The 27,770-nt window shown below is 37.1% G+C and overlaps 1 protein-coding gene across 2 annotated transcripts in view; it reads left to right on the forward strand.

Annotated features, from left to right (window-relative positions):
* The first annotated feature begins 24,218 nt into the window (after positions 1-24,218).
* LOC134324172 (bromodomain adjacent to zinc finger domain protein 2B) overlaps positions 24,219-27,770 on the forward strand; it is a 30,515-nt gene continuing 26,963 nt past the window's right edge. For both annotated transcript variants that reach the window (XM_063005861.1, XM_063005862.1), the window contains exons 1-2: positions 24,219-24,366; positions 27,607-27,735. In XM_063005861.1, coding sequence (XP_062861931.1) covers positions 24,228-24,366; positions 27,607-27,735 — 268 coding nt within the window. In that variant the 5' untranslated portion in view covers positions 24,219-24,227. The remainder of the gene's footprint in view (positions 24,367-27,606; positions 27,736-27,770) is intronic.

Genomic DNA, 27,770 nt, shown 5'->3' on the forward strand with positions numbered 1-27,770 from the left:
TGATGTGAACCATAACATTGATATTGTATAGCATTGTTTAAAACAGATAACGCTTTTTTATTCTTTTGTTGTTGTTTTTTCACTCATTAGCTTTTTTCTCGTGTTGAGCAGGAAAGCTCAGGTTGACGTGAAGATAGGATAGATAGTTTAATAATTCACTGTTGCTTGTTTGTTTGGTTATGTTTCCAATCATTAAGACTAGGCAAAACTCTTTCTAGGTCAGACATATGAGACACATTTTCCAGAAGGGTTTTTATTAGGAACATAGTGCGGTGATTGTTCTGTCTGTCTTTGTGTTTCCACTGTACATCAGTTTTACCCCTCTTTCCATCTTTTTCTCACCTGGTTTTGATGTTTTGGGAGATGAGGTAGAGTTGCTCCTTTACTTGCTCCTTTATTGCCTCCTACTGTGTAAATGGGGGTGATATTTGAAATGCCAGTAGTTCAGACTGTGTGCCCGCCAGCTACCCTCCATTAGCACCCTGGAGTGGAAAAGTGTGTGTCGTTCTCACAAGAGCTGATGGAAGATAGACAGCAGTGTGTAGAGTCTTGCATATTCATAACCAAGGGACAGCTGCTTTCAGGGGAGTGAAGGGTCTCACTATTTATTAGAAACCATTCTGCACACACATACACCCACACAGATTGCTTCAGCTAGCAGACCAATGTCATCTTATTTATTGATCTCTCTGCATTTAAAATCTGGTCACTACTGCCACAAAGCCTTTCCATTTTAGCAGAGCTTGCAGCTGCTGCCAAAGAGAGCAAGTAAGATTTTCTCTCTCTATGCAACATGAAATGATGGAGAGATGGTATGAGGAGAGGGCATTAGTATGAGTCAGTACACAATGCAGGGTGTATCAAAAAAAATGTATAGTCATGATAAACTGTATCATTTAGAATTTCTCTAAAAAAAATATTATGATTGATGTAATTATTATTATTTGGTAATTGGCTCATCCCTGTTAAGGTTGCAGTTGGTCTAGTGAATGCCACTTCAGGATATTCCAGGACTGTTTCATTTCCAATTCTTTGGTTGACTTAGAGGGGCACTTGGGATCATTGTCTTTCTGGAAAATCAAATTATCACCAAGGTTCAGTTTTACCACAGAAGCCATAACATACATCGTCAAAATGCCTCGGTATTTCTGTGAATCCTGATGCATGTTCTTGCAGCAGAAAAAACATCCATGCATCATCACTGACTCACCACCATGTCTGACCATAGCGATAGTATTTTTTCCTTTTTGCAGGAGACAACTGTTGATCAAAGTGGCCAGACAGTTGCAGTTTTGATTAATCACTCCATAGAACTGTGTCCCAGAACTCTGCAGACCTATCCAAATTCCTTCTGGCATATTTCACTTGACTATTTCTGTGCTTCCTGGTCAAGAGTCTGTGTGTGTTGTCTGGCCATAAAAAGTAATCTCTACTTCCTGTAAATCTCTCACAGTCAGGCAGGTTTGTTGCTGTGTCATAAGTTTGGAACTTCTGGACAATGCTCCCAGTGGTGTTTCTAGGAATGCTTTTTCTGTTATTGGAAATCTTCTTACACCCATTGCTTATATGGTGCAGTGATTTTTATCTCCTCTATCAGCTTTTGTGACAGCTTCACCATGGTTGTAAAATACCTTGAACACATCTCTGGGCTAAAGCAAATTATTGGTTATTATTAAGTTTCCAATAGTTTCACCCAACTAGGTCATACAGACTTAACAATAAGTTTTACGATCAGCAATAATACGTATGGATTAAATAACTGTGACCTGACAGTATTAGCAAAATATCTGCTACTCTAATATACAGCATTCATTTTCTTTATTCATTTGTTCATTCAACTCATAAAGACAAAATCTAGTTCTTTAAAAAAAGCTTATGTAGAGTTATAAATCTATTTGCTTGGCAATATGTAATGTTCATGTAGACAGTGCACAGTTACTCATAATTACTCATGTTTAGGCTTTTTAATAGGGGTATTGCTTTAGTCACCAAATGAGTTCTTGAGCTGCTTCCACACGCAAGGGTATTGCAGAAACAGTATTGCAGTATGTCTGTTGGGCAGATGCTGTCTGTGGGCCACCTCCTTCTCATCCTTTAAAAAGTCAAACTGTTTTGTCCAGGCCCCTTGAGAGTCTGTCTCTAGCTAAGGGGCCTTGGTAGCCAGTTTTACTGTTCTTTTACTACCCCCCTCCCCAAACCCAATGTGAGTCACACACACAGAGCAAGTCTGCTGAAATAGAATATCCTGCTAATGTCATTTTTGTTGAAATGTAATTTGCTTCGCATTCTACTATTTTTATGTATTAGTAAATAATTTTCAACACTTTTTTAGTCTTATTAGTTTTATTAATTTACTGCAGTTTGCAAAGGATGTTAAACTGCATTGTGTATGAATCATGATGGAATTTGCTTTTTAGGCTATTTATACTTATTGAGCGTACTGTAAAAAGGGTTGCTTTCATTTTTAGGGTTGTAATTCTTAAAATTAGCATTGGGACTGTTGTGTTCTTATCTCTTGGTCTTCACTTGATCTTGAGCCCATTTTATCTTGTTCTTGTCTGTTCTTGATCCTAGGTCTCTAATTTTTCAAAAATGTTCTTTCTTAAATTTGCAGATGAACAACTTGATGTTTAATTATCCAATGTACAAACCCAGCATCCAGAGAACTCGGGGCATTATTTAACAAACAAAAAGTACAAATAAATTACTTTAACACTGTAGGCAGACCAAGTTGATTGTATTTTGGAATATATAAACAGATTTTGAAGGAGCAGCATAAGAATGAAAAGTTTATAGACTATTCAAGACTATTGAGAAGCTGGTTTTGCTGGTTTTTGTTTTTATCAACCATATTGTTTTGGGGTTTTTTGGACAGTTTAGTCCTATGATTGGAGCAGAAGGTTTTGTTGCCACTTTGCTTAAATGATCCAGAGATTTACTTGGCTGTAACGTTAGCCTTTTCAGCCTCTGTGACACCTCAAAGAGTTTCAATGAAGACCTTTTAGCTGGAGGCCTAGTATTGACCTTCTGTGCTCCCCCACAGTGCTGGGGTTAAAACAGAGAGCAGAACAGAAATAAGACTCCTGCATGATTTCTTTCGCACTCTCCACAGTCTGAATGAGCTGAACTGGCAGGAAAGGCTTGTCGTGTAAGAGAGGCTTTTAATGGTGGATGTTTCCTTTGTTCTTTATTGTGGCTGGTATTGATGGGCTGCTGCTGCTGCTGCTGTTTGTGCTTTGATGAAAGTCTCCTGAGCTCCTCCAGGCTAGCATGGCTTCCTGATGGAAAGCAAATATTCAGGGCCAAATTAAGCAGGATGCAGGCAAGTTCTAGTGGTGCTGGCTTTTTGGAAGCGATGCATTAGGCTGTGAATGCTCCCTGGGGTTGACTGGTATTGTTCGGTCAGACATTAAGCCTTCCATTCTTCATACAGAATATTTAGAAGAGCATGTGGGCTTCACTATATGGCCAAAAGTTTGTGGACACCCTGTCTTGATGTGACACCTATAGTTCAGTCACCCATAGCAAACAGGTGTACAAAATACATACAAAATATAATAATGCCCATGATTTTGGAATAGTATGGTCAGGTGTCCACATACATTTTCTTGCTTTGGTGGAATTAAACGAATGTGTTAGGAGTTTCCTAGTTTTTCTTTTCTTTTTCAGCTGATCAAAGGCCTCTAATTCCATTACATCAGAACAACCACCCAACAACTGAATTTGATGCACATTGTTGACTGTAGTCACTGGCTTTTTATTTGTTAATTAAATTTTCAGTTACTAAAGGGTATGTGCAATTTTTATCAGCCATTTTATCCTGATCAGAGTCGCGGTGGGTCTGCATACTTGAGTAATTGCTGGTTGCCAGGCAGAAATACTCTATACAGGGTGCCAAACCACCCCCTTCCCCCTTCGGCCTGGCCGATAGCACCATTGAGATTCAAACCTAGGGCTAGTATAATGCAATGCTGTGCTTAAATGGGACCGCGTGTGTTGTTTGTATTTCTATAACGTCCGACAACGTTTCTCAAAGCACTGGCTAATGTCTGCAGTTCCTATGTGTTTAGATGTATGTAGTGTTGTGTGAAAGTGTAAATAAGGTGTAATAGTGCCAGCAGGAGTGTTTAAATACATCCTGGCAGTGCGTAAGCACACCCAGATAGATGGGTGTTTAATGAAAATAAGACAAAGCTGCTGGTTCACCGGAACTCATCAGAAGAAAAGGATAAGCTGGCAGTCCTACTGATAAACTCCCATCTGATCTGATGGAGAACAAAACTAAATTATTCTCCCAGTGGGGATTCACCACTGAAGATGCTTTCTAATTTTCTCATCTTGGAAGAGGACACCAATCAAATATTTTTGCACTGTCGTGTTGCATTTACCAAACACAGACAGCCAATTAAACGGTTCTGCTGAACTGCTGAATAAAGATTCTGGAGCACATAGACTGGTGAAAATATTTGGACCATTAATACTTTTTGCGAACACTTGAATAAACAAACACTTTTTTGCTATTTTTAATATAAAATAGGAATAGGAAATGTGAAAGTAGTGCTCATAAAGCATGTCGTACAGCATTTATGCTTAAGTCTATATAGGTTAATGCATATTGGTTCTTAAGTTGGATTGGCAAGATAAATCAGTTGTTATTATAATTTCTTTTAATGTTTTGGAACAAGCAGTAACAAACAGAGCATGACATAACGATGCTAATCACCACCCACAAAAGCCTATGCGGGCCAACACCAAGCCAGAGACGCATAGTAAAACTGACATGAAGACTGAAACATCTTGTTAAAGGACTTAGCTTCTCTTTGCTATTCAGTTGCTACTCTCCAGACAGTGTATATAATACAGGTCTCAAAGTTGAGTGTAAAAAGGTCGCATTTAGCAAAATTGGGCTTTCTAAAAAACTGTTTCAAATACTATTAATAAGAGCTTTTAATTTAACCTGGACCAAAAACGAAACATCAAATTGGAAATAAACATACTTGATAAATGGCAGGAATATTTCTATATAATTTGTTAACCCTAAGAAATCAGAACGTTACCAGTGTTGCCAACCAACCAACCCCTCTCCAATTGTCAAAGCTGTTTAATGTAACCGTATACTTTTAGTTTAACTCCCAAACATGTAGAGTAAATATATATATATATAAAGTATTACCTTAATGAACATGTTTTTAAAGATATGTCTTGTTTTGCAGGTTGTGGAATAGTGATGTTCCTGCTCTGAAAGTCAAGTCCTTCTGATACAGTAAGTGTCTGCTCTGTGTTTATGTTTGCTCTTACTGTTCAGATCATGTTAAACATAAATCTTAATCAGTAAACAAATAGTCACTGACTAAATATAGCACATGATAATTCAGTCTCTTTTAATAGTACTCATTAGATGATGTTCTCCACCGCATTGCATTCATTTGATGTGCCTCATTTAAGATGCATTAAGATTATAAAGAACATCAGTTTGAGGATACACTGGTACAGTTTTCATTTTTAGGACGTTGAGATTTTATTGTTATAAACTAATTCAAGCAAAAATGTAATATGAGCTTTTATATGGGATTGCCTGGCACATATTTAGGGATTTACTTGAGTGCATTGCTGTCATTTCCTATTTGCTAAAATAAGTAACTGGTGGTGTTTTTTAAAATGTGCCTGAATAGGTAAGGACAGTTTTACTACCTTTGGATTTTACTTCATATGACACACTGTGTCTTTCTGCTTGTCTTGATTACTCTGGTGATTTTATAGGCAGTATTCCTAGCTAACACTTATAGCTTCACTCCTACCAAAGCCTCCAATTACGCCTTTGTTTGCTTGCTGGAATCATATGGCTATCTCCTACAATGTGAACTCTGGTGATAAAAGTGTGACTGTTAGTTGTGATTCTTCTGACGTAGGTTTTGTTTATGACATATGAGTCAGGAACTTAATCAAAAAGTTTGCAAGAAGACCATTGTTGTATAGTTTTGCCCATTCAGGGAAGACTAGAGCCATTACATTCAAGCCAAAGTAGTACCTGGCTGACTGACAATCTGCTTTTTGCACCTTTTTGTATGCCTGTTGAATGCCTGACATTTATCTGAAATAACTGATTTGTTCTAGTCAGGGCTGTGGGGGGTCTTAAAAACGCTGACACAAAGTGGGGTTTACACCAGAGAGAGGAAGATTATTATGAATGCTATAATGGAAGAGTGGTTTGTAGTTTGTGTTATCAAGAACCTCATGGCTTGAATGTCTGTACTGATACATCATGCAAGCACAGTTAAGCACTGTCTTATCGTTCTATTTCTGCTAAATTAATAAAACTAAGAGCATTTACATAAGAAAATCAGAAAAAGACAATCAGATTACTGGGTGTACATGTATGTCAGTAATCTGGGCCTGTAATGAGACTTTCCAGTAAAATAGAATTGTTACTTATTACATGTACTAATGTTCTAAAACTGAAACTGGTACCACAGTTATTATAGACATTTAATTTCATTACATATTAGTGGTTCTCTAATTATGGCTTTAAACCATTAAGTTGCTGTAATATATTTAAATGGGGTGGCTAAGTGGTTAGCACTGTTGCCTCACAGCAAGACGGGTTCGATCCCCAGGTGGGGCGGTCCGGGTCCTTTCTGTGTGAAGTTTTCATGTTCTCTCTGTGTTTGGTGGGTTTCCTCCAGGGCTCCGGTTTCCTCCCACAGTCCAAAGACTTGCAAGTGAGATAAATTGGAGATACAAAATTGTCCATGACTGTGTTCAATATAACCTTGTGAACCGATGAACCTTGTGTAATGAGTAACTACTATTTCTGTCATGAATGTAACCAAAGAGTGTAAAACATGACATTAAAATCCTAATAAACAAACAAACATATATTTAAATGGCCCAGTTATTTGCAGATCTAACATTCAGCATCAGTTGCGAGTGATAATAAAGCTGGAAACAACCAGCACTGAATTATTTTGTCTTGATTTAATTATGTTTAGTGATGTTTATAATATATAAAAAAAAAAAATTAAAACTATTTAATAGAATTGTTTTAATTTAAAATATTTCTTGTTATTCAGCGCATAGTTGAAGATTTTGGAGTGTTTGTTTCACAAGAAACCGGTTTATGCTTAATCATCTAATAAATGCACATGTAATGTAGTGAATCTTGTTTTGATTCAGTCGTCTTTCACTAATGTCTTTGTATGTAGTGCAGTTGTTGATTGATTTAGTTGTGCAACATGTATTTTTATTTTATTTATTTATACTTTTTAGTACACATCAAAAAGAAATTCCTAACACCTTGTCCGAATGCAACCAAGCAGGGTTTTCTAATATTTACATTTATAGCATTTAGCAGACGCTTTTATCCAAAGCAACTTGCAGTTGTGACCAAACTAAATTCTAAAACTGTTCTTTTTATTTAATTTTAATGTTTCACCTGATCAAAGTCACGGTGGGCTCAGTGTCACTAGAATCACAGAGCACAATGCAGCAGAACACCCCAGACAGAACAGAAGTAAATCAGAAGTAAAATGACTCAGATATCTTCATTTTTTCAAATTACTGTATATTTCTGACCCAGCTTGTTTGCCATATTTTTAAGTTTAAAATGCCATTTTATTTTATTTTGTTGTTTCAGATAAATCCGTTAGGCCGGTGTTGGTGAATTTAATTACCAGCTTCCACTTTTTTAATATGCAGAGCAGCTTCAAACAAAACTCATCCTTCTCCCTGTCTGTTCTCTTAACATTTTGCACATGATCTCTCTCCCGTTCTTTCTCCATCTTATATTTTCAAGCCTGGTTTATTAACAGCTTGCTGCACAGTGTAACGTGTAATGTGATGTGGTAGTAAATATATGAGCTCTCTGCATGCTTTCATCAAGGGAGGGAAAGTGTGATAACACAGTAAAAGCAAAAGGTGTCTGATGAGGAAGCACCATTATTTTTACTATTTATAAACAATATATTCCTGTTGTAGCTCTCTTCTGTTGTTTTCTGATAACATTTCATTAAAACTTTTATCCGAGACATCCAATTTGCTGCTGGCTGTAAAAACAAGAACTAAAATTAGCCGGCTATTTGTGTGAGACATGAATGATTTGGTCTGAGAAGCCTGGTTTATAAATGACTCGCTCTCATATTGATCAGAAATGACACTTCATTAGATTGGAAAAGCAGGGTGCTTTTAATGCAAAACACATTACATCGCCTGGGTGCATTGAGAAAATAAAATGCATCCTGAAGGTCAAAAACAGCGGGTGGCAAGACCAAAGCACACATTTCAGAGTGAATTGCATCAGCTTTGCAGTCTGTTTTCTTTTTTAGTTTCTGCTTTTTGACAGTCCCTTTTGAACACCGCACATGGCCTCCCAAACATGCCTGTATACGTGCACACATGCCTTACTCCCCCCTCCAGTACTGACATTAATTTATTGGTTTTTTATATCTATAAATAGACTTGCTTTAATTGTAATTCTGCCTTTTCTTCTAATTGTTTATGTTGACGTAAATCTTTAGGATTATATTACAATCACTGAGTGTAGCTTATTCTTCTCGATTCTTAGTAATGTAATTCTATGATACTTAAAAATCATTCAGCATTTTCTTGCAATTTATTCAATACTAAGTAAAGCTTTTTCTTTTAAAGTGTAGTGAGAATATGTGAAAACAGTAAGTCTACTACAAGCTGTTTTGTTTCAGATCATACATAGATTAATGCAACAAATTGTCTGTTGCGTTTTCCATGTACTAAAGGTTTAGTAAATTGCAGAAGCCAATAATTCATACCTAAATTAAATCTACAACAGAACAAAAGTATGAATTTTACTCGTGTTCCCCCTTACCCCATAAATGACTGAATGTGTAGTTGGTGTGTTGTTGTTGTTGTTGTTTTAAATAAGGTAATGTGGTGTCTGTGACTGCGTTTAGACATATGTGGGAGTCCAGTAGGTCCTATCTGTTGGTAAAGTGACACAGACACACACAGACAGGACTAGATTGTTCAGCCAGCTGCTTCAGTGAACCCAGTCGCTGTTAGCAGTCTCTAATTAGACTCACTCACAGAAAAGAAGTGACCTTCTACCTCTGTGTAAACTAATACTTAATTTGTACTGCATGAAAACGTGGCTCAAATCTGAATTTGTGCTCGCAAGTGACACAAAGTCTGGGTTTGAGAAAAACCTTAATTATGGCTGCATAATGACACAGCATAATATGATTCTATAAGAAGTGCTTCAGATCCTGCAGCACAGAAATCAACACCATAAAACCATGTATTAGTGAGAAGTTTGTGACCATGTTGTGCTCTAATAATTAATCTGATCCTTAATCTACAAGAAAGGTAACACTCTGGCCTTAGATAAACTTTATCTAGCAGAAATGACTAAACACAAACTAGAAAAAACAGCAGGCTCTTTCTTTCCACTGATAAGACTATGTAGGGCAACCTGTAAGACTCATTTGTAAAAGTTGTATTGCACTGGAGTTTGTGTTTGTTTGTGTGTGTGTGTGGGGGGGGGGGGGTGCACAAGGCTTTACTACTTCTGTTTGTTGTGTGCTAAGAAACAAAGGTGCATCTGAAAAGGCTTTGTAGCATCATAGGGACTTTCCTTTTCTCTCCTCTGAATGATCTCATTAATTTGTTTTGAGTCCTTTTTCAAACTGTTCATTGTTGTTTAAACCAGGACCAAGAATCTGACTTCCAGCCTCAGGCCACTCATTACATACTGGCTTATAAAAGACAGACCCATTCAGCTGGGCACAATCATGCTAACTTCTTCATGATTAAATTAGAAATCTAACAGTTTTGTAAGTGAATATAGAGTCTGGGCTAAATTAAGTGTTACCTGATAGTGTCAGGGGGTATGAGGTTGGTGATAGGTTGTGTCTTGATTTAGCATGGTTGTAAAACCAGTGTGCTTCTTTTTTGTGCAGATGGTGGGATGGGTAATTGAATTTCCTTTAGTGTTGTTGGGCAGTTATGGCCAGCTGCTGTTGTCCTCACTTGCAGATGCAGATGTCAAGATGCCGGCATGTGACCGAAGGAGTCAGTAGTTTGATGAAGCATATTTTCTAACAGTTGTGCATGTCATGGTCAGGAATATATTAAATGTTGGGTTGATGGTAGTTACTCTTAGCACACATGTTAAATGCAGCATATATACGTAGGTGACTTTAATATGGGCCTAATCATTGTGGCATTTCTGAAATAGCAAAGGTTGCTCACCAGCAGACGTGGCGAGTGTCCACCAGCAGTGGTCCGAAGAGAGGCAAGCCCCAAACTGCCACTTGGTTGTTGGGCAGCCAAGACCTTATTGATTCCATGAGGATATGAAGGCTATGGCATCTGGTACGGACCAGCGGAAGAGCTACTGTGACTCGTATTTCAGATCATTTTAATACTGCTGATGAGGTGGATGTATCACAGCGCAGTACATCAGATCCTTTTTGTATGGGGCTGCTTAGTCACAATCACAGTCAACTTCAGTTTACCATTAAAAGCCTTTACAGTGGACACGCAGGTACTAGAACTGGATATCAGAGCAATAAAAGATTGGTCAGGCAAATCATGTTTTCACTAAGACAACTGGGCACGTGTGAATTGTTGACCTACTGAACAGATGGCACAAGGATGCACTGTAGGACGATCCACCTCTTGATGTACTGAAGTTGTTGGACCTGCTGGTAATGTCCTTGTGCCATGTATCACATGGCTTTTTAAGATGTCTTGTGGAGTCCATGTCTTTGCAGATCAAACTGTTTTTGTTAATTATTTTCTAATCAGATAATCATCCATATTTCACATATAAATGTTTAAACGCACTTGCCCTTAACATATGACTAAAGATAGCATTCTGCTTTACTGACACAAGTTCCATCTCCATCCATAATGCATTAAATCATGTAGCAAAATTCACCTACTTTGGAAAAGCACATTCAAAATGGATTCAGTAATACCAGAATTAATAAAAGCACTGTCCTTTTAATGCACATCGTAAATGCCACTTAGTTGGATGAGAGAGAGCCGAGGGGAAATATTCCTGCCGTCAGCTCTTCCTTGCGCTGATAGAGGTGACACCAAGGTGAAGGCACACTTGGTTGGAAATCATTGATATTCTGACTTGCAGGCTGCAAATGGCTCAGTGGCAGATGGAGTCTTTGTCAGGGAAGAAAAATGGCAGACATGGGGCATGGCTGCTGTTTTCTTCCACCACCAACCCCCTATCCTGGCGGCCTGTGACCTTTCTTTGCTCGTGTAAAGATTCTGCCTGCGTGCTTTGATCAATTACTCTGCATGTTTTGTTCTCAAGAAATGTGGAAAAGCATCAAAATGGTTTTTAAGGAGTATTAATGAATATTCCTGTTTAAATAGTGCAGTATTATAACTGACTGATTATGAACAAAACATTTCTGATGAAAAAGGAACTTTTTAAACACCCTGTATGTTACCTTTTCTTTAATAAAATTTTGATTCTTGGTGATAGCACCGCCACATTGTAATATGGGGCAATTTATGTTCTTGCATTTCACCCAGGCTTTACTTGGAAGCATTTCTTTTATTTAGGCATTGGAGGGTCATTAATCACTGGCTGTCACATTGCATTCTGGGAGTCATAGTTTTAAAGAACCTAAATATATATTTGTAATGCATTGGTGAATAATACATTTAACAACTTAATTATTATTTTAGTGCTTTGAAATTGTATATTTAATTTTGGTTGGTGATTAAATGCACTTTCTATTAACAAATATTCATATTAGCTTAAGGTAACGTACATGGTATTTTTCTATTTTATTTATGCATTTTCTTCCATTTTCTCCCAATTTAGTGTAGTCAATCTGTCTTCCGCTGCTGGGGGATCCCTGATTGCAGTCGAGGAGGTTATATTGCTGCTCACGCCTCCTCCGACCCACGTGCAGCCCTTAGCGGAACACTTTTTCACCTATGCACTCTGCACAGGTGCCTCTATATCTGCAAATCAGGGTCCTTACATAGCGTTTGAAGACCCCACCCACATAGTCCGGTCACCCCTCCCTAGCAGAAACGTAACTGCTTCAGGCACTGCCAATTATGCCCACTAGATGGCGCCCGGCCGACCGGTGGCAATGCTGAGTTTCAAACTGAGAAGTTCAGAATATCCCGCTGCGCCACCTGGGCGCCCCTCGTATATGAGATTTTTATGAGCTGGTTGGTTTAGTGGCTCAGTAGATAGTGTTGGTGAGCTGAGTGCATTTATTTACTTCCGCATAGTGTGTTCTGTCTGTATCTGCTTGGATTTTCTCAGGGTACTCGGGTTCCATCCTACTGACCCAAATCATGCCAGTAGGTGGAGTGGCTATGTTAAATTGCCTTATTTTGTTTCTGTAATTGTGTATGTGTGTGCGCACGTGTGTATGTTTGTGTGTGTTTGTGATTTTACAACAATCTGCACGCGTGTGTAATTCAGATTAAAATCAAAACACACATTTTTACTCTGATGGGTGTAATTGGTTTGCTTTGTGGCTGACTATGTTGTTCTGTCCGATGTAGGATAATCACCATAAGTAACAGATAGAATAATTAATTTGGCTTAACTCTATTGATTGTTAAACATGATTTGTATAACATTATTATTAATTGCTTAAATACTCTGACGTAGAGATGTAAATTACTACTTTTGTTATTTAAATGTCCAATGTTCAGACATGTTCAGACAAGACAGTACATGAAAATAGTAATGTTTGATTTGCTTAAGATTGTTCATCACAATTTATCACAAATATACTACAATTATAATAATACAAAATAGTTCAGTTAAAGTGTTTATATTTAAGAATATTTGAATAATAATACTAACTGCTTCTGAGTCACAGTATTCTGTCAGAATATTTTGTCTAATCTAGTCCACCGTTTTGTATTTAGATGCATGATCTGTGTCAGTTACCATCACATGCGTTTGCAGAATAAAATAAATTGTCCGTGCACCATTCACTATTGCAGCTGTAGAATTTTCCACAACTTGGTGACAAAGGTGTTTCTGTTATACTGTTCAAAAACAGAACTACTTTTTCTAATAACGTTAACAGAATTGTGCATTTATAATTGTGTGGTGCTAAAAAGTGTACATATCAACTGAGATGTTTCATCATGAAATCAGATTGAACCAAATTATTATGTTAATAAAAATACGGAGAACTGCCTTAAGCTTTCACAAGGAACAGCTGACAGGATTGCATGCATCATAATTTCTGCTGTATTTGGTTTAAATAAAACAGGTATAGAGCTGTTTATGGCTTATTATAGATAATTTTGTTCAGGCTGACTGTTTTGCATTCTGGGGATTTTTTAGCACAGTGGAGGAAAATGTCTGCGCTATGTATTTTATTTTGCTGCATATGCAGACTATCCTCTAGAGCCCAGGATCTTCCCATTATGAATGCAAATTTTACATATTAAGAAAACTAGAGTAGTTTAAGGTTACACAGGGTTCTATTACCTTGAGATAATTAATTTCTGTATGCTGACTTTGAATAAAAGTATTTACATGGTAAAGTGTTATTTTTCAAGAAATTCTGGAAGAGGGCATCTAATCTGGCTTGTGGTTTTGTTTGTCATAACTGCAGAATGTTGCAATGATCTCTTCTGTTATTGAAAGAGACCTCTAATGCAATCATGCCATGTTAATTTTTTAAACGGAAATAAACTGTGTGGATTAGGGTTAGGTCACATGTGACATTTAATGAAACTACTAGTAGAAAACAGGATGTTGGGTAATATAAGAGACAGCATATTTATGTGGACAGTTACATTTGGCTCTGTTGCACATTACTTCATGTGACCTGTGTGCAGTAAAGGGAAATGCCTACATTACTGCAGTCAGGCATGTACTAATGTGTTAATACTGTTTGTTTATGCTTTTGTTGTAGTTCAGTTCACATATTAGTTTATTTAAAAAAGCCCATGAGAAATAAATGTTATTATTAAATAAAATGATGCACACCATGAAATGTAATACAATACTTATCAAATTACTTAGTATACTAACCTGCTGTTTGTTGTTTCCAATGTCATTCACTCGGAGTTTGGGTTTAACCCTAAAACTACTTGTCTAGAGCGCACAGTAGGTCTTTCAGAATGTTTACATAATATACTAAATAATAAAAGTAACTTGGAACACATCATCACAGTTTATCTAAACAGGCTTGGTCGCAGTTTCTTAGGTATTGAAGTAGGTTATTTCTTGCAGAATGATGCTCTAGAAATGGTTAAACTTGGTTTAGGAGTTATTTGAAGAGAAGTATAAATACAACTTATTATAAGCCATGAAGACTTCAGGCTTTTAAAACCGAATGAAGTTTGTTTTGTCTATTCATGGAATGAAGTGACTAATGACGAATGATGAGGTCAAATTACAGGATTTTCTTGTTTGCTTAAACAAAATGCTGGTACATACAGTGTATGATTTTTCTGTGTAAGACTGAATCACTTGTCTTGTGATTGTTATGAAATGCAGTCTAGAACTGTAGTTGTTCTTTCATCTAAGGCGTCTAACTAAAACATTCAGAAGAGTTATTTTAAATGGAGGCATAAATCAAGCTTAAGCTGAGAACTGGTTTATGCTTGCAGCCATATGCTTCTTCGACTGCTTACTGTTGCAGCAGATTTTTTTTTCACTCTTTATGTTTCCTTTTAAATGCATGTCACCAATATTATGCATACAAGTGCCTAAAGACACACACACACACACACACACACACACACACACACACACACACACACACAGTCTCTCTCTATAAACTCTTGTTAAGCTATACCACATACAGTACTAAAGCCAAGCTAAATGGTCATTTTAGCAGTCAACACTCCAGGCATTAACATTTAAATGTTGGCATATTTCTATATAATAAAGCTTAATGTTTAGCATCTGCCCTTGTTATAGTAACAATAATTTCCAACAGGCTCTCTACTCAGTATAAACAAACCAACAGTGTAACCAATAGTTTGTCAAGCTCAATACTGATAATAAATGGTTGTGCTGCATTAGGCTGTTTTTCTGTTTTGATTAAAATAAAATTGATTTTATATTTGTGCTCCTATTTCATGGTGTGTGTATGGACATTATTACTTCATATTTTATTAGCACTAGCAGATTATTATATTGATGTCAGTGAAGATGGAAAACTGAATTCTTAAGCAATCATTATAGCAGTAACAAGGTGCTATTGTCTAACGTGTATTTGCTACATTCTTTCTGGGAATGATTCTTGTCTTGTATTTTAACTTAATTGCTACTGTGACCAGGTTTACTGATAAGAATAAATTGGCTTCTGAATGTATTTTTCCATCCCATTCAAAGCTGAAATTAAATTTTAAACGCATCACCCCTTACTGTGATGCAGAACAATCCCAAGAGACTACTGAAAAAAGAAAATCATTCGATTTGAGTTCAGCATCGCTATGAACAGCTGGAATTTGTGCCAATAATGCATCTGGTATTTGGTAAAAGAAACCAACGTGACATTGTACTTACCGTGCCTTTTTTGTTCATAGTAGAACTTTTTATTTATGCTAATCTCTCTTTTTATTTATTCTCTCTGCTTTTCAGCTTCATGTGTGTTGAAACTTGCTGGTGGTATTTTAGGAGTGGCAGAGACACTGAGATGGATGTTTTTTGTATTTGTGAACAAGGCATATGGAATTGCACTTCCTGGCCTCCTCCTTCCTCTTTTTTTCACTGCCCAGAAAAAAATCTGTTTTAGTCCAGCTGCACTGTACTTTGCTTTAAAGTTCTAAATTCTTTGTATTGTTAAAAGACCTGTTTTCTAAACACCTTTATTTCATGTTTAAAGCTTTCTTTTCCAATGATTGTTTTGGAGAAGCAGTTTTTTAATGTGTGATTGTGGATTTAAAGATGTACCATACCTGTGGGAAAGGAACATAACAGGTTTGTCTTCTTAGACTGTTGTCCGTTTGTACTGGAGTAGTATAAACAGACAACAGGGATGCACAATTGTGACGGATGCACAAATCACTGTAAATAAAGCCGTTTTAAAACTAGTGGTGAACAGACGTTCTGAAAGTTTTCCTGCCCTGTAATGTCAAGCTGTAATACCTTTAATAGCTTGATGTGGTTCCGGCTCATGTAACCAATCTCAGCTGTGGGATGGGTGTTTTGAAAACTGTGATGTTTTAACAGGCTTAATGGTATTTGGTATTGCTGTAGTTAACCAGCTGTGAGTGTGATGTTTCTCTGAAAAAGATGATGGCCTGCAGCACTCTGACTTTGAGGGTTTTATTTTTGTTACTGAACATCAAAACAGCTATGTGTGCGTGTGAAGGCAAGGCACATTCCTCACTGCATTTGTCTCTTTCAATTTGTACGATTCAACAGTCAAACACAGGCTCAGACACACGTTTTCACACACACTGAGTTACTCGATGCTTTCACAAAACCTTTACTCAAAGATGTATGCACAACCCACTGAACGAGTATGAATAGAGTTTCATTATGCAGATGATGGAAATGCTTTAATCTACTGATTAGCCGGGGTACACACATGTGTTTTGTGGGATATGTGTTTTTGTATTATGTTAAAGAAAAATACATTTATTAATTTTGTAGTCACAAAAAATTCCTTCAAAAAGTTTAGATTTTATACATATTTAAACCAAAGGGCAGTGATAGCTCAGTGGTTAAGGTACTGGACTAGTAATCGGAAGGTTGCCGGTTCAAGCCCCACCACCACCAAGTTGCCACTGTTGGGCCCCTGAGCAAGGCCCTTAACCCTCAATTGCTTAAAAATCATGTTCAGTTATAACTGTAAGTCGCTTGGGATAAAAGCGTCTGCTAGATGCTGAAAATGTAAACTGTAAATGTCCCTATTTACTTCTTGTAGTAGATGCTAATCTTATAACGAGATTTAATATGCTCTCTCATCATATATATATACATTGACAGTATTTGCATGTCAGCACATAATAGGCTTTTAAATGTTATGATGTAATACAGCTTGACCCATGTTTAATACTACATTAACAAAGAGATTTTACTACATCAACACGATTTTACCAGGAGATTTTAAGGAATACCTGTTTCTTAATTAGTAATGAACACAGTTCTACTATTGTATAGATTCTTGGAAATTAAGTTCTAAACCAGATATTATTGCTGTCTCATCCAAATACGAACATTGTAATAAATGCAATAAAAACAAGTTATTTGTTTATTTTACATTTAACTGTTTATTTATTATTATTTTATTATTATCTAACCTGTTATTTGATTGACAGAAGTACAAATAAAATTTTAATTGTTTCACTGACCGACTAAATTGTATCTTTTTTTACTTTGCACAGTTTAAACATCTGGATAAATTCCTCAAATGGACATTAGCATAACACTTTATGAACCTTTAAACCATACTCGAATTACATAACGTGTAGACTGTGGTAAAGTTCTTTAAAATGTTTAACTGTGTAATAAAAATCACTAAAATTAGGAAGGAATTTAAAAAGCTTTAATAAAAGGGTTTCAAAAGCCTGCTCTGCTTACTTAACTACAGTTACAGCTGATTTGGTTCGGGACATTACTGATTTTAGATCTGACTCTAGTCTGGTAGGATTTATCTGATTAAGGCTCTTGATTAGATCTTTTTCAGCATTGGCATGTTGATATGAGGCATGTGGCAGGACAGAAGGCAGGACAGGAACTTCTGTTAAACTGAAAGTCTGTGCTTTGTCTTTATGTAGATCTGGCCCCCTTGTTTTCTTTGTTTACTTCTTTTCATCTCTCCGCCTCTCATCAGTGACCCGAGCAGCTGTTTGATCCTGACATTTTTGTAGTAGGAGAGCAGACAAGAATTTTTATTACTTTTCTATATGTTGCTTTTATGCTGAGTGTGCTGCTCTATTATTATTATTATTATTAGTAGTAGTAGTAGTAGTAGTAGTAGTAGTAGTAGTAGTAGTAGTAGTAGTAGTACTAGAGCTCATTTACATTCATCTGTAGGTAAGAATCAATCAGAAGCACTAAAAGGGATTTCATGTCAGAATGTTCAGTGACATTCATTATTCTCTTAAACCTTTATTTAACTATTTAACTGACCGAAATGCAAAGCAGTAACTTTTAATGTGCTGGCTGACTAACCTGATGGTATTTTCTAAATGGAAACATATTTTTCTATTTCACAACTGCAACACAATCAAATTTATTGTTTTAGTTTTTATATACTAACACTTTCACCAATCCACAAGGTATAAAAATCTTACATTGGTTTTACTTTTTGCTAGGATGCTGCATTATCATAGTTTTAATTTTAGTTTTCTTCAGCATTCAGTTTAGTTCTAATTAGTCTTTCTGGTTTTTGCATTACATATATGTTACTTAGCCCTATTCAGTTAAACATGATGACCATCATGATTTTTGTGGCAGTTAACAAATATGAACAGATTGGATTTTAGAGTGAAAATTACAGTTTCAAATTCATATACTGTAGCGCATTATGAGTGTAATTGCATGTTCCTGTTTGTGTTCATCTTGCGTGTGTATTGTTTTGCAGATATGGAGTCTGGAGAGCAGTTGGCGTCCCCCACCCACACCCAGCCATCCATTAGATCTTCTGCCTCACCTCCAGAATCATCACCAAGCCCTATAAGCAAGAGTGGTAAGAGATCACTAACACACACGTTCATGCACTCTTTAGGCGCATGTGTATGAGCGGCACTGAACAATATATATATAGTAGTATACAGTATATATACAGTATATATATATATATATGGCAAACTTATAAAATGCTGCTACATCCTGTGTGTTAAGGTCTAACATTCTCAATATAAACATTTGTGAACAGAAATTTGGTGACTTGCTATTTTAGTAGGTTAATACTATTAAAGGTAAGAGTATACATCCAAAAATAAGCTATGACCTGAAAAGGATAGATTCAGAGAGCTTTTTTTTTCTGCCCACCTTCCGTATAGCTTGTCGTGTATCTACAGTATCATGCCCACCTGCCATGCCACTAATGCTCAGCAGTTACAGTTACTTTAACCCACTGTGCCTTATCAAACATTAATACTTCAAGTTGAGAAATGGTTGTTTAATCGCAGCTTTAATGTGTGTATGTTTATAAGCTTGGGGTGCTCAGCAGAGTGTTTATTTTCTCTGTGGTATAGGACTATAAAGTCTGCAAACCACCGTGTTGCTACTGAAAGTATACCATAATAAAGGATTTTGGCTATATTGCTCATCCATGTGTATGTATTTATGCATGACAACAGAAGAAATTAGTAGTAAGAAAGAAGAAATTATAAATTCTGATACTGTGGTGTCAGCTTTTGGCAGAATAATACAACATAAGCAGTGTGCAGTGTTAAATGTATGTGTGTTATTAAGACTGAGAGAAAGCCTCTAGCAGCCTTCTTTAACACTTTCCTGACAGTTTGGTTGTGAAAGGAGAAGCTGCTGGTTTAATGAATGCCAACAGTTAAAAAGCCGCCCTTTATTTCTCAACTGCTGACAACCTTACGCTCCTGTTAACCAGAGAGAGACCCACGAGGAAATGAGCAAATCTGGGTTTGTTTCTGTAAGTGGTTAAAGCCATTGCTAAGTGTTTAGGCTAGTACTTTTTCATATACGTTTATAAATATGCATTTACTCTTTTAATTTAAATTTTAAAAGAGTTTACATTTTCCCTTGTTTAAAACACAACACACAGAATTAACATCTCCATGGCACTGTAATTAAAGCTGTTCATCTTTACAATTCTGTGTGGGAGATTAAATTTTTTGCCTCGTTAAGCTGTTTTTGGGCAGGGTGGTGATTAAAAGCAGACAGCTCAGTGACACCTCCGAAGTCAGATTGGTGGAATAATGCAGATTGCTATTCATTTATTCAGGGGGGGTTCCCTAAAGAGCACCTCATACAGGATTTTACATCTGTTGAAGATGATATTCGCTTGGCGTGTGTCTTGTACCTTTGTTAATGTGCTCAGTTGCTGATTTGGCTCGAAAGTTCTTCCTTGATTGCCTTGCAAAATGTCTAATGACGGCCTCAGAAGGAAAGAGGATCTGTTTTTGAATCTGTTTGCGTAAGTTCTTTTCACATCTTTATGAAGTTCATGCTTTGTTGTTAAAAACTAGGGCTGGCACCGATCCGGTACTCTGTATCGTTATCGGTCCGATATTGGCCCAAATCACTGGATCGGATATCGGAAGGAAAAAAACATGTAATTCGATCCGATACTGTTGCTTAATGTAAATAACACTAAATGGAAATAAGGCCATTGTTTGTGTGTAAAGCAAATAACACATGAAGATACGTTCCAACAGAGTGCCGTTTATTGCCACTCACTCTTGATGACATCATTAACATGTGCCACTGATCTACAACTCATCCGCAACAGCCATTCAGAAATTAAAACACACTGATCTACTTCAACTTTTAGCATTTAAAAAATCACCTACTACTGCCACATGTAAAAAACACTGTTTAAACACAATAAAAATCACTTTATAAATGATAAATCGCCCACCTAAGATAAAGAACACCAAATCTTGTCCTGGCTTGGAGATATCTCACATCCTCAACGATTAATCCATTAGTGTTATAAAATAAAACAAACTACACCGTTTCCCGTTTAGCCGCAGATGTCCTCTTCAAAATCCAGCAGGGTTTAATAATCTAAAAACGTGACAGAACTTTAATGGAAAATCTCAACTCACAATTGTAGACACTTTAGTTAAACAAGCCAAAAATGCTGCTAAATGTTCTGTGTGTAAAAGTTAAAATAAAAACAGCAGTTTTGCATAAGTGTGATGTTGTCGGTTCTGTATTTATTCCTTTAGAATATTTGTTTCACAGTCTGAGCGTTGTTATTTAGATAGCTAGTTTAACCATGGTGTAGTGAGACGTATTATTACTGCTTAGTTGTTTGAGAGGAGAAATGACGGTATCGGATTGGTATCGGCAGTTACTCAATTTGCAGTATTGGTATCGGATATAAAAAAGTGGTATCAAGCCAGCCCTAATAAAAACATAAACAAAATGCTAAATATTGTGTGTGTGTTAAATAAATTAACACCGGTAGAAATAAAACGTTTAAAATTTCACACACTTTGAATATTCGAGGTCACCCACAGGAAAGACGAATGTGTTGATGGATTGTATTTGACGGCGACAAATGATGCCCTCTTTTCTGAGAAGATGCCGCAGTATTTATACACAGAACCCTAGTCATGCATGTGAAACATTTTTTTCCTTCTCTGCCATCGAATTTAATTGTTCCGAGGCTCGGGATAATAATGCCATTAATATTAAAAAGGTATTTGCTGATGTCATTGTGGCATGCTGTGGAGACTGCGGAGAGCAGGAGATGGATGCCGTCCTCTTTGGCATTTTCGTCTCTCCGTCTCCTTGGCTGTAGACAGTGAGGCCCTTAGAGAGCTGCCTGATAAATATGCAGCTCATTAGAATGAGATTGAAAGAGGAGATTTTCCTGGGGTGTATGTAAAATGGCATAAAGGCATCAGTGCACAGGGAGCGTTTGCTTTGTTTTGCATTATTGTTGTGGCACAGGCTTTTATCTTTGTGCAAACCATTCTGGATTTTTGCTAATGCCAAACAAACCTAATAATTACAGAAATATCTTACTTGCTTCTTTAGATCTGTGTCCTTAATATGCTGTCAAAATATGATCTTAAAGAAACGAGAATTCTCTGACCAGTTGACCTTCTTTCATTGCACAGATGTCCAGTTCTAATGTATCACCAGTGTTAAAATCATCTGCAGTTTGAGCCACAGAAGTCCTTTGGTCGGCCCGTAAGAGATGTGATAGCCTACATGTCCTCTGGCATTAATGAGCTTCATGTCCCTAGCAACTTGTTGGCTGTACATAGCTTGTCATTCCTCTGACCACTGTCAGTGGGTACTCACCACAGCTAGTATTGTGGCCATAAGGTCTCTATGCCTGTCCCTATCTGCTGCATTACACATCTTCACCACGAGTATTTCAGCCACAACAACTGATAACAGGTGGAATAAATCAGTTATATGCTTACATCTTTGCAGCAACAGTTTAGGGAAGGCCCTATTGTGCTCCAGCATGACTGTGCCCCTGTACACGGAGCAAGCTCTGTAAAGACGTAAAGAAAAGCTTGGTTTAAATAAATTCAGCCCCCCTGAACAGCTTTGGAATGAACTGGAGCATCAATTGAGGCTTTCTTGACCAAAATAATTGCTTGTCCTTACAAATGTTCTTTTGACTGAATGGGCACAAATTCCCACAGACATAATTCAAACTCTGGTGAGAAGCATTATTTAGAAAAGTGATGACTCTTACAGCTGAAAAAATCCCATTAAGGCCATTCTATTTTAATACAATTTGTTTCTGAATTGGAATATCCAACAATCTCACAGTCATGTGTCCAAATACATTTGGCCCTATAGTGTATTTCCCATCTGTAAAATCATTTGGCTTTTAAATAAATGACATGTAGCTGTTTACTGTACTGTAACTAATGTAGTAGGTGTAGGTTGTATGCATGTAGTGTTAGTACACACACGTGTATTCATGTATACACATTTTTACAGATCCAGAGCAATAATGACGTTGTTACACTGGGTCTGGTGTACGTGTGCTGCTAATTGAATGTTTATTGTGATGAGCTGCTGTTGCACAGATCTGTGTGTGACTGTCAACTGTCATTTTACACAGCACGCAAGCCGTCACTCACACAACTGTCACAATATTTATATTTGGAAACAGACATTTTTTAAAAAACAGCTGAAGTGTATAGTGCATGAGATCCGTAAGGAATTGAAATGCTGCTTGTTTTCGACCCCCCAAGTGGCTTTTTTGATGGATTGTTGTCTGATTTATTTTGGGTTGCCATCTCAGTATGTAAAAATATTAATCTCAGTAAGTACAGAATGCATTATACTTTGTATAAAGAAAACAATCATGAGATTGTATGTTTTTTTTTACCAAGCTGTAGGTATGTGAGTAAAACTGAAAGTAAAACTGATGTGATTTTTGTATCTCGCTCTTGCCCATTTCATTTAATTTGCTTCCTTTTTGTCAATCAATAAATCCTCAATTGCTGTCTAATTCCCAACATTTTAGACAAAACAGTGCTCAAGCAGCAAAGTGTGCACTAGAGACATCATTATTACATCATTAGGAACTTTTGCAGGTCATTTTGAAATGTAGGTCTTTGGGAACCATTGATTATTTTATGCTATGATTGGATTTCTTATTTGCAGAAATTATTTAATGACATTCATTTATTAATTTGCCTCCATAAGATAATAAAATTTTTAAACTATGAGTGCTGGATTAAAAAATATATGTATACAACAGCTTAAGTTAGTAAATGCTTTAGAAAGTTCTATGAGGCACGTTGTATATAATAATTTATAAAAATATATAGCAATATATATTTATTGAAAATATAATAATTTTTTTTCTCTATGTGATGAGCAACACACTCACAAAGCTTCTGTTTATTTGCAATATTTGTATTTATTAGCATAAGATGAGAGTTTGTTGAGACGCCACTGTTTCATTTATTTTTCAGTCAAACTAGCCCTGTTTACATGGGCACAAAAAGTATCAGTATACACTTTTCTGGAGCATCCTTATTCTTGTATATCATGTATACATGTTATGACATTATAAAAACTTATTTGTCCATGATCTACTGTATTTATTTATTTGCACTTTAATTAGCTTTTAACAAGCATTATTATTAAGATTTAGACATTTTAATATTCTAATTGTTTAATAGTCATTCTAATGGAAATTTAGTTTTTTTTTTTTTTTTTTTTTTTTTTTTTTGCTAGTTATAACTTTCAGTTTAATTGAATTTTGTGTTTGTATGATTTGTGTAAATCCTATTTATTTAAAGTATCCTCCAGGCCACCCAAAGAGGATGGGGGTCCCTGCTGAGTCTGGTTCCTCTCAAGGTTTCTTCCTTTAATTTTAAGGGAGTTTTTCCTTGCCACTGTTGCCCTCGGCTTGCTCAACAGGGGTTTTTGGTCTGTTGGTCCTGAATTCTGTAAAGTTGCTTTGAGTCCATTGTAAAATATATAAATAAATTTGACGTGAAATTTTGACTTAATGGAAATAAACAATGTACGCTCATGATTTTATAAGTTATTTTGAGAATTACAATTTTTTAGGTTCTCACTTTCTTTTTCCCGTTTTCCCACCATAGGACATTTGTTTCAGCTGATGGGTGATCCGGCGTTTGGAATGGCCTCCTCTTTGCCCATGCTGAGCCATCCAGTGTTCAGGCTGTACTCCACTTTATCTGGCTCTCCTTTTGGAGGCCTGGGAACCCTAGGAATGCCAGGAGCCCTAACTCCACATGCCCAGCTTGGGGCATTCCCTGGTATGTAGCTGAAAGTTAGTCATTTTAATGGCAATTTTAGTCATTGGTATTACTTTTCAGAATTTAAAACCAGAAAGCTTCATATCACATTTTTAACCCTCAGATATTTTCCTGTTAGCCGTGTTAAGGTGGCACATGGTTCACATGCATCACCTTTACTGTTCTGTCTATAGGAGCAGTGGGGTGTGTAAAGGGTTCTGTGTTTATAGCAGGCAAACTCTCTGGGGTCAAGGCAATTCTTTCTGCAATCTAGCACATGACTCGATATTAAGTGACATGTTGTGCTTTCATCTGTCAAACTGAAAAAGATACTAGCTGTAAAATATTAAGGTTGCTAGCCTACAGTTTGGGCATTAATCCAAAGGACAGCTTCATTCAAAATCTGTTGAAATGTTGCATTTGTAACTACATTTTGGCTCTTAGGATCAGTGCTTCTTTAATTTTCTTGTTTTGTTTATTGTGCTGTTCTGTGTTTTCATTACTATTTGTCCTAGACAGGATGTTAGAGTAGTCAGTGTCAAATATTTTACACAGCTGTAAAAATGTACTAACACCCTGTCTTTTTTGCAAGCTGATGGGTACAGATTTTGTTTTTTGCTCAGGCTTTTTAATCACCTTAATAAAATGTATTTACATCAGAAACTATTAAAGCACTTTTCTGGAGTGGAGTCTTTATCTCTTGTATGGATCAATCAATATAGATTAATCAGGCAGATTGGTTTTGTAATGACATTCAGAAATATTTTAAAACATTTAAGCCACTTTTCAGAATGATGGCCTCTCTAAGAAATTTAAGTTATGCACCATGTTTTGTTTTTATTTAAAACTTTACAGTTGTTTGTGTTTTAGCTCACCAGCGAGTTTTAGGTTGACCATGTTTAAAGGAGAAGATGCACTGTGGCTACAAGAGTGATGTCTTCTGTCATAGTAAAGGAATACATAGAGCACCCCCCACTGTCTAGTAAAAAGTGGCTGGTGGCTTTAATGCCAATCACTAAATGTGAAAAAAAAAGATTAAAAAAAAACTTGAGGGCAGCTTGTTGCCACAGTAGTAAATGCTGAAGTCATAAAGCACCAGGATCATGAAGAATTTTATTCATGTTCTTAGGTGTTTGTGTTGTTCCCTGGATGCTCTGTTTGCCTCCTACCCTCAGAAACTGACTGCTGTAAAATCACCCCTAGGTTTAAGCAATGCTCTGCAGTATAATGGCTCCCAGACCAAGGTGTGTTCCTGCAGTGACCATGATCAGGATAAAACAGTTGCTAAAGATAAAGAAAGATAAACAGACCTGATTCTTACACTGTAATGTTATTGTTTATTTGCATGTCTGTGTAGATGATTAGTAAAAAAATTATATGTTTTATATAATATACAGTGTATCACAAAAGTGAGTACACCCCTCACATTTCTGCAAATATTTTATTATATCTTTTCATGGGACAACACTATAGAAATAAAATTTGGATATAATTTAGAGTAGTCAGTGTACAACTTGTATAGCAGTGTAGATTTACTGTCTTCTGAAAATAACTCAACACACAGCCATTAATGTCTAAATGGCTGGCAACATAAGTGAGTACACCCCACAGTGAACATGTCCAAATTGTGCCCAAAGTGTCAATATTTTGTGTGACCACCATTATTATCCAGCACTGCCTTAACCCTCCTGGGCATGGAATTCACCAGAGCTGCACAGGTTGCTACTGGAATCCTCTTCCACTCCTCCATGATGACATCACGGAGCTGGTGGATGTTAGACACCTTGAACTCCTCCACCTTCCACTTGAGGATGCGCCACAGGTGCTCAATTGGGTTTAGTCCATCACCTTTACCTTCAGCTTCCTTAGCAAGGCAGTTGTCATCTTGGAGGTTGTGTTTGGGGTCGTTATCCTGTTGGAAAACTGCCATGAGGCCCAGTTTTCGAAGGGAGGGGATCATGCTCTGTTTCAGAATGTCACAGTACATGTTGGAATTCATGTTTCCCTCAATTAACCGCAGCTCCCCAGTGCCAGCAACACTCATGCAGCCCAAGACCATGATGCTACCACCACCATGCTTGACTGTAGGCAAGATACAGTTGTCTTGGTACTTCTCACCAGGGCGCCGCCACACATGCTGGACACCATCTGAGCCAAACAAGTTTATCTTGGTCTCGTCAGACCACAGGGCATTCCAGTAATCCATGTTCTTGGACTGCTTGTCTTCAGCAAACTGTTTGCGGGCTTTCTTGTGCGTCAGCTTCCTTCTGGGATGACGACCATGCAGACCGAGTTGATGCAGTGTGCGGCGTATGGTCTGAGCACTGACAGGCTGACCTCCCACGTCTTCAACCTCTGCAGCAATGCTGGCAGCACTCATGTGTCTATTTTTTAAAGCCAACCTCTGGATATGACGCCGAACACGTGGACTCAACTTCTTTGGTCGACCCTGGCGAAGCCTGTTCCGAGTGGAACCTGTCCTGGAAAACCGCTGTATGACCTTGGCCACCATGCTGTAGCTTAGTTTCAGGGTGTTAGCAATCTTCTTATAGCCCAGGCCATCTTTGTGGAGAGCAACAATTCTATTTCTCACATCCTCAGAGAGTTTTTTGCCATGAGGTGCCATGTTGAATATCCAGTGGCCAGTATGAGAGAATTGTACCCAAAACACCAAATTTAACAGCCCTTCTCCCCATTTACACCTGGGACCTTGACACATGACACCAGGGAGGGACAACGACACATTTGGGCACAATTTGGACATGTTCACTGTGGGGTGTACTCACTTATGTTGCCAGCTATTTAGACATTAATGGCTGTGTGTTGAGTTATTTTCAGAAGACAGTAAATCTACACTGCTATACAAGCTGTACACTGACTACTCTAAGTTATATCCAAGTTTCATGTCTATAGTGTTGTCCCATGAAAAGATATAATGAAATATTTGCAGAAATGTGAGGGGTGTACTCACTTTTGTGATACACTGTATATATTCAATATTTTTGGTATGATAAAAAGACATGACTAATACTGAATTTTAGGATTCAGATACTATCAAAAATGTAAGGTTTTCTGAAAAAGCATACCAAAAAAGAACACTTTTTCAGATGTGCTAAATGAATTTGTTCAACTTTATAGATATACCAAAGGCATTTGGATTTAAGACATATTATTATGATTGTTTGAATTTCAAAGGTTGAAACCAAACGTGTTCCTTAATATTTTTCATGCTTGAAATCTTGGGTTCTCTTTTCTTCTTAGACTGGTGGCGGGCATCAGATGCACAGACTGCGCTGTTTCCCCCTTTGATGGGCCTTCCTCCTTTTTTCACCCCTCCATCACTGAATCAGTCATACACGTCCAGCAAGAGCACACAGGGTTCTGTCAAAGGTAGTGGCTTCAAGGGTTGTGGTCAAAACCTTAGC

This window comes from Trichomycterus rosablanca, chromosome 12 (assembly GCF_030014385.1).
Source record: "Trichomycterus rosablanca isolate fTriRos1 chromosome 12, fTriRos1.hap1, whole genome shotgun sequence".
Classification (NCBI taxonomy): Eukaryota; Metazoa; Chordata; class Actinopteri; order Siluriformes; family Trichomycteridae; genus Trichomycterus; species Trichomycterus rosablanca.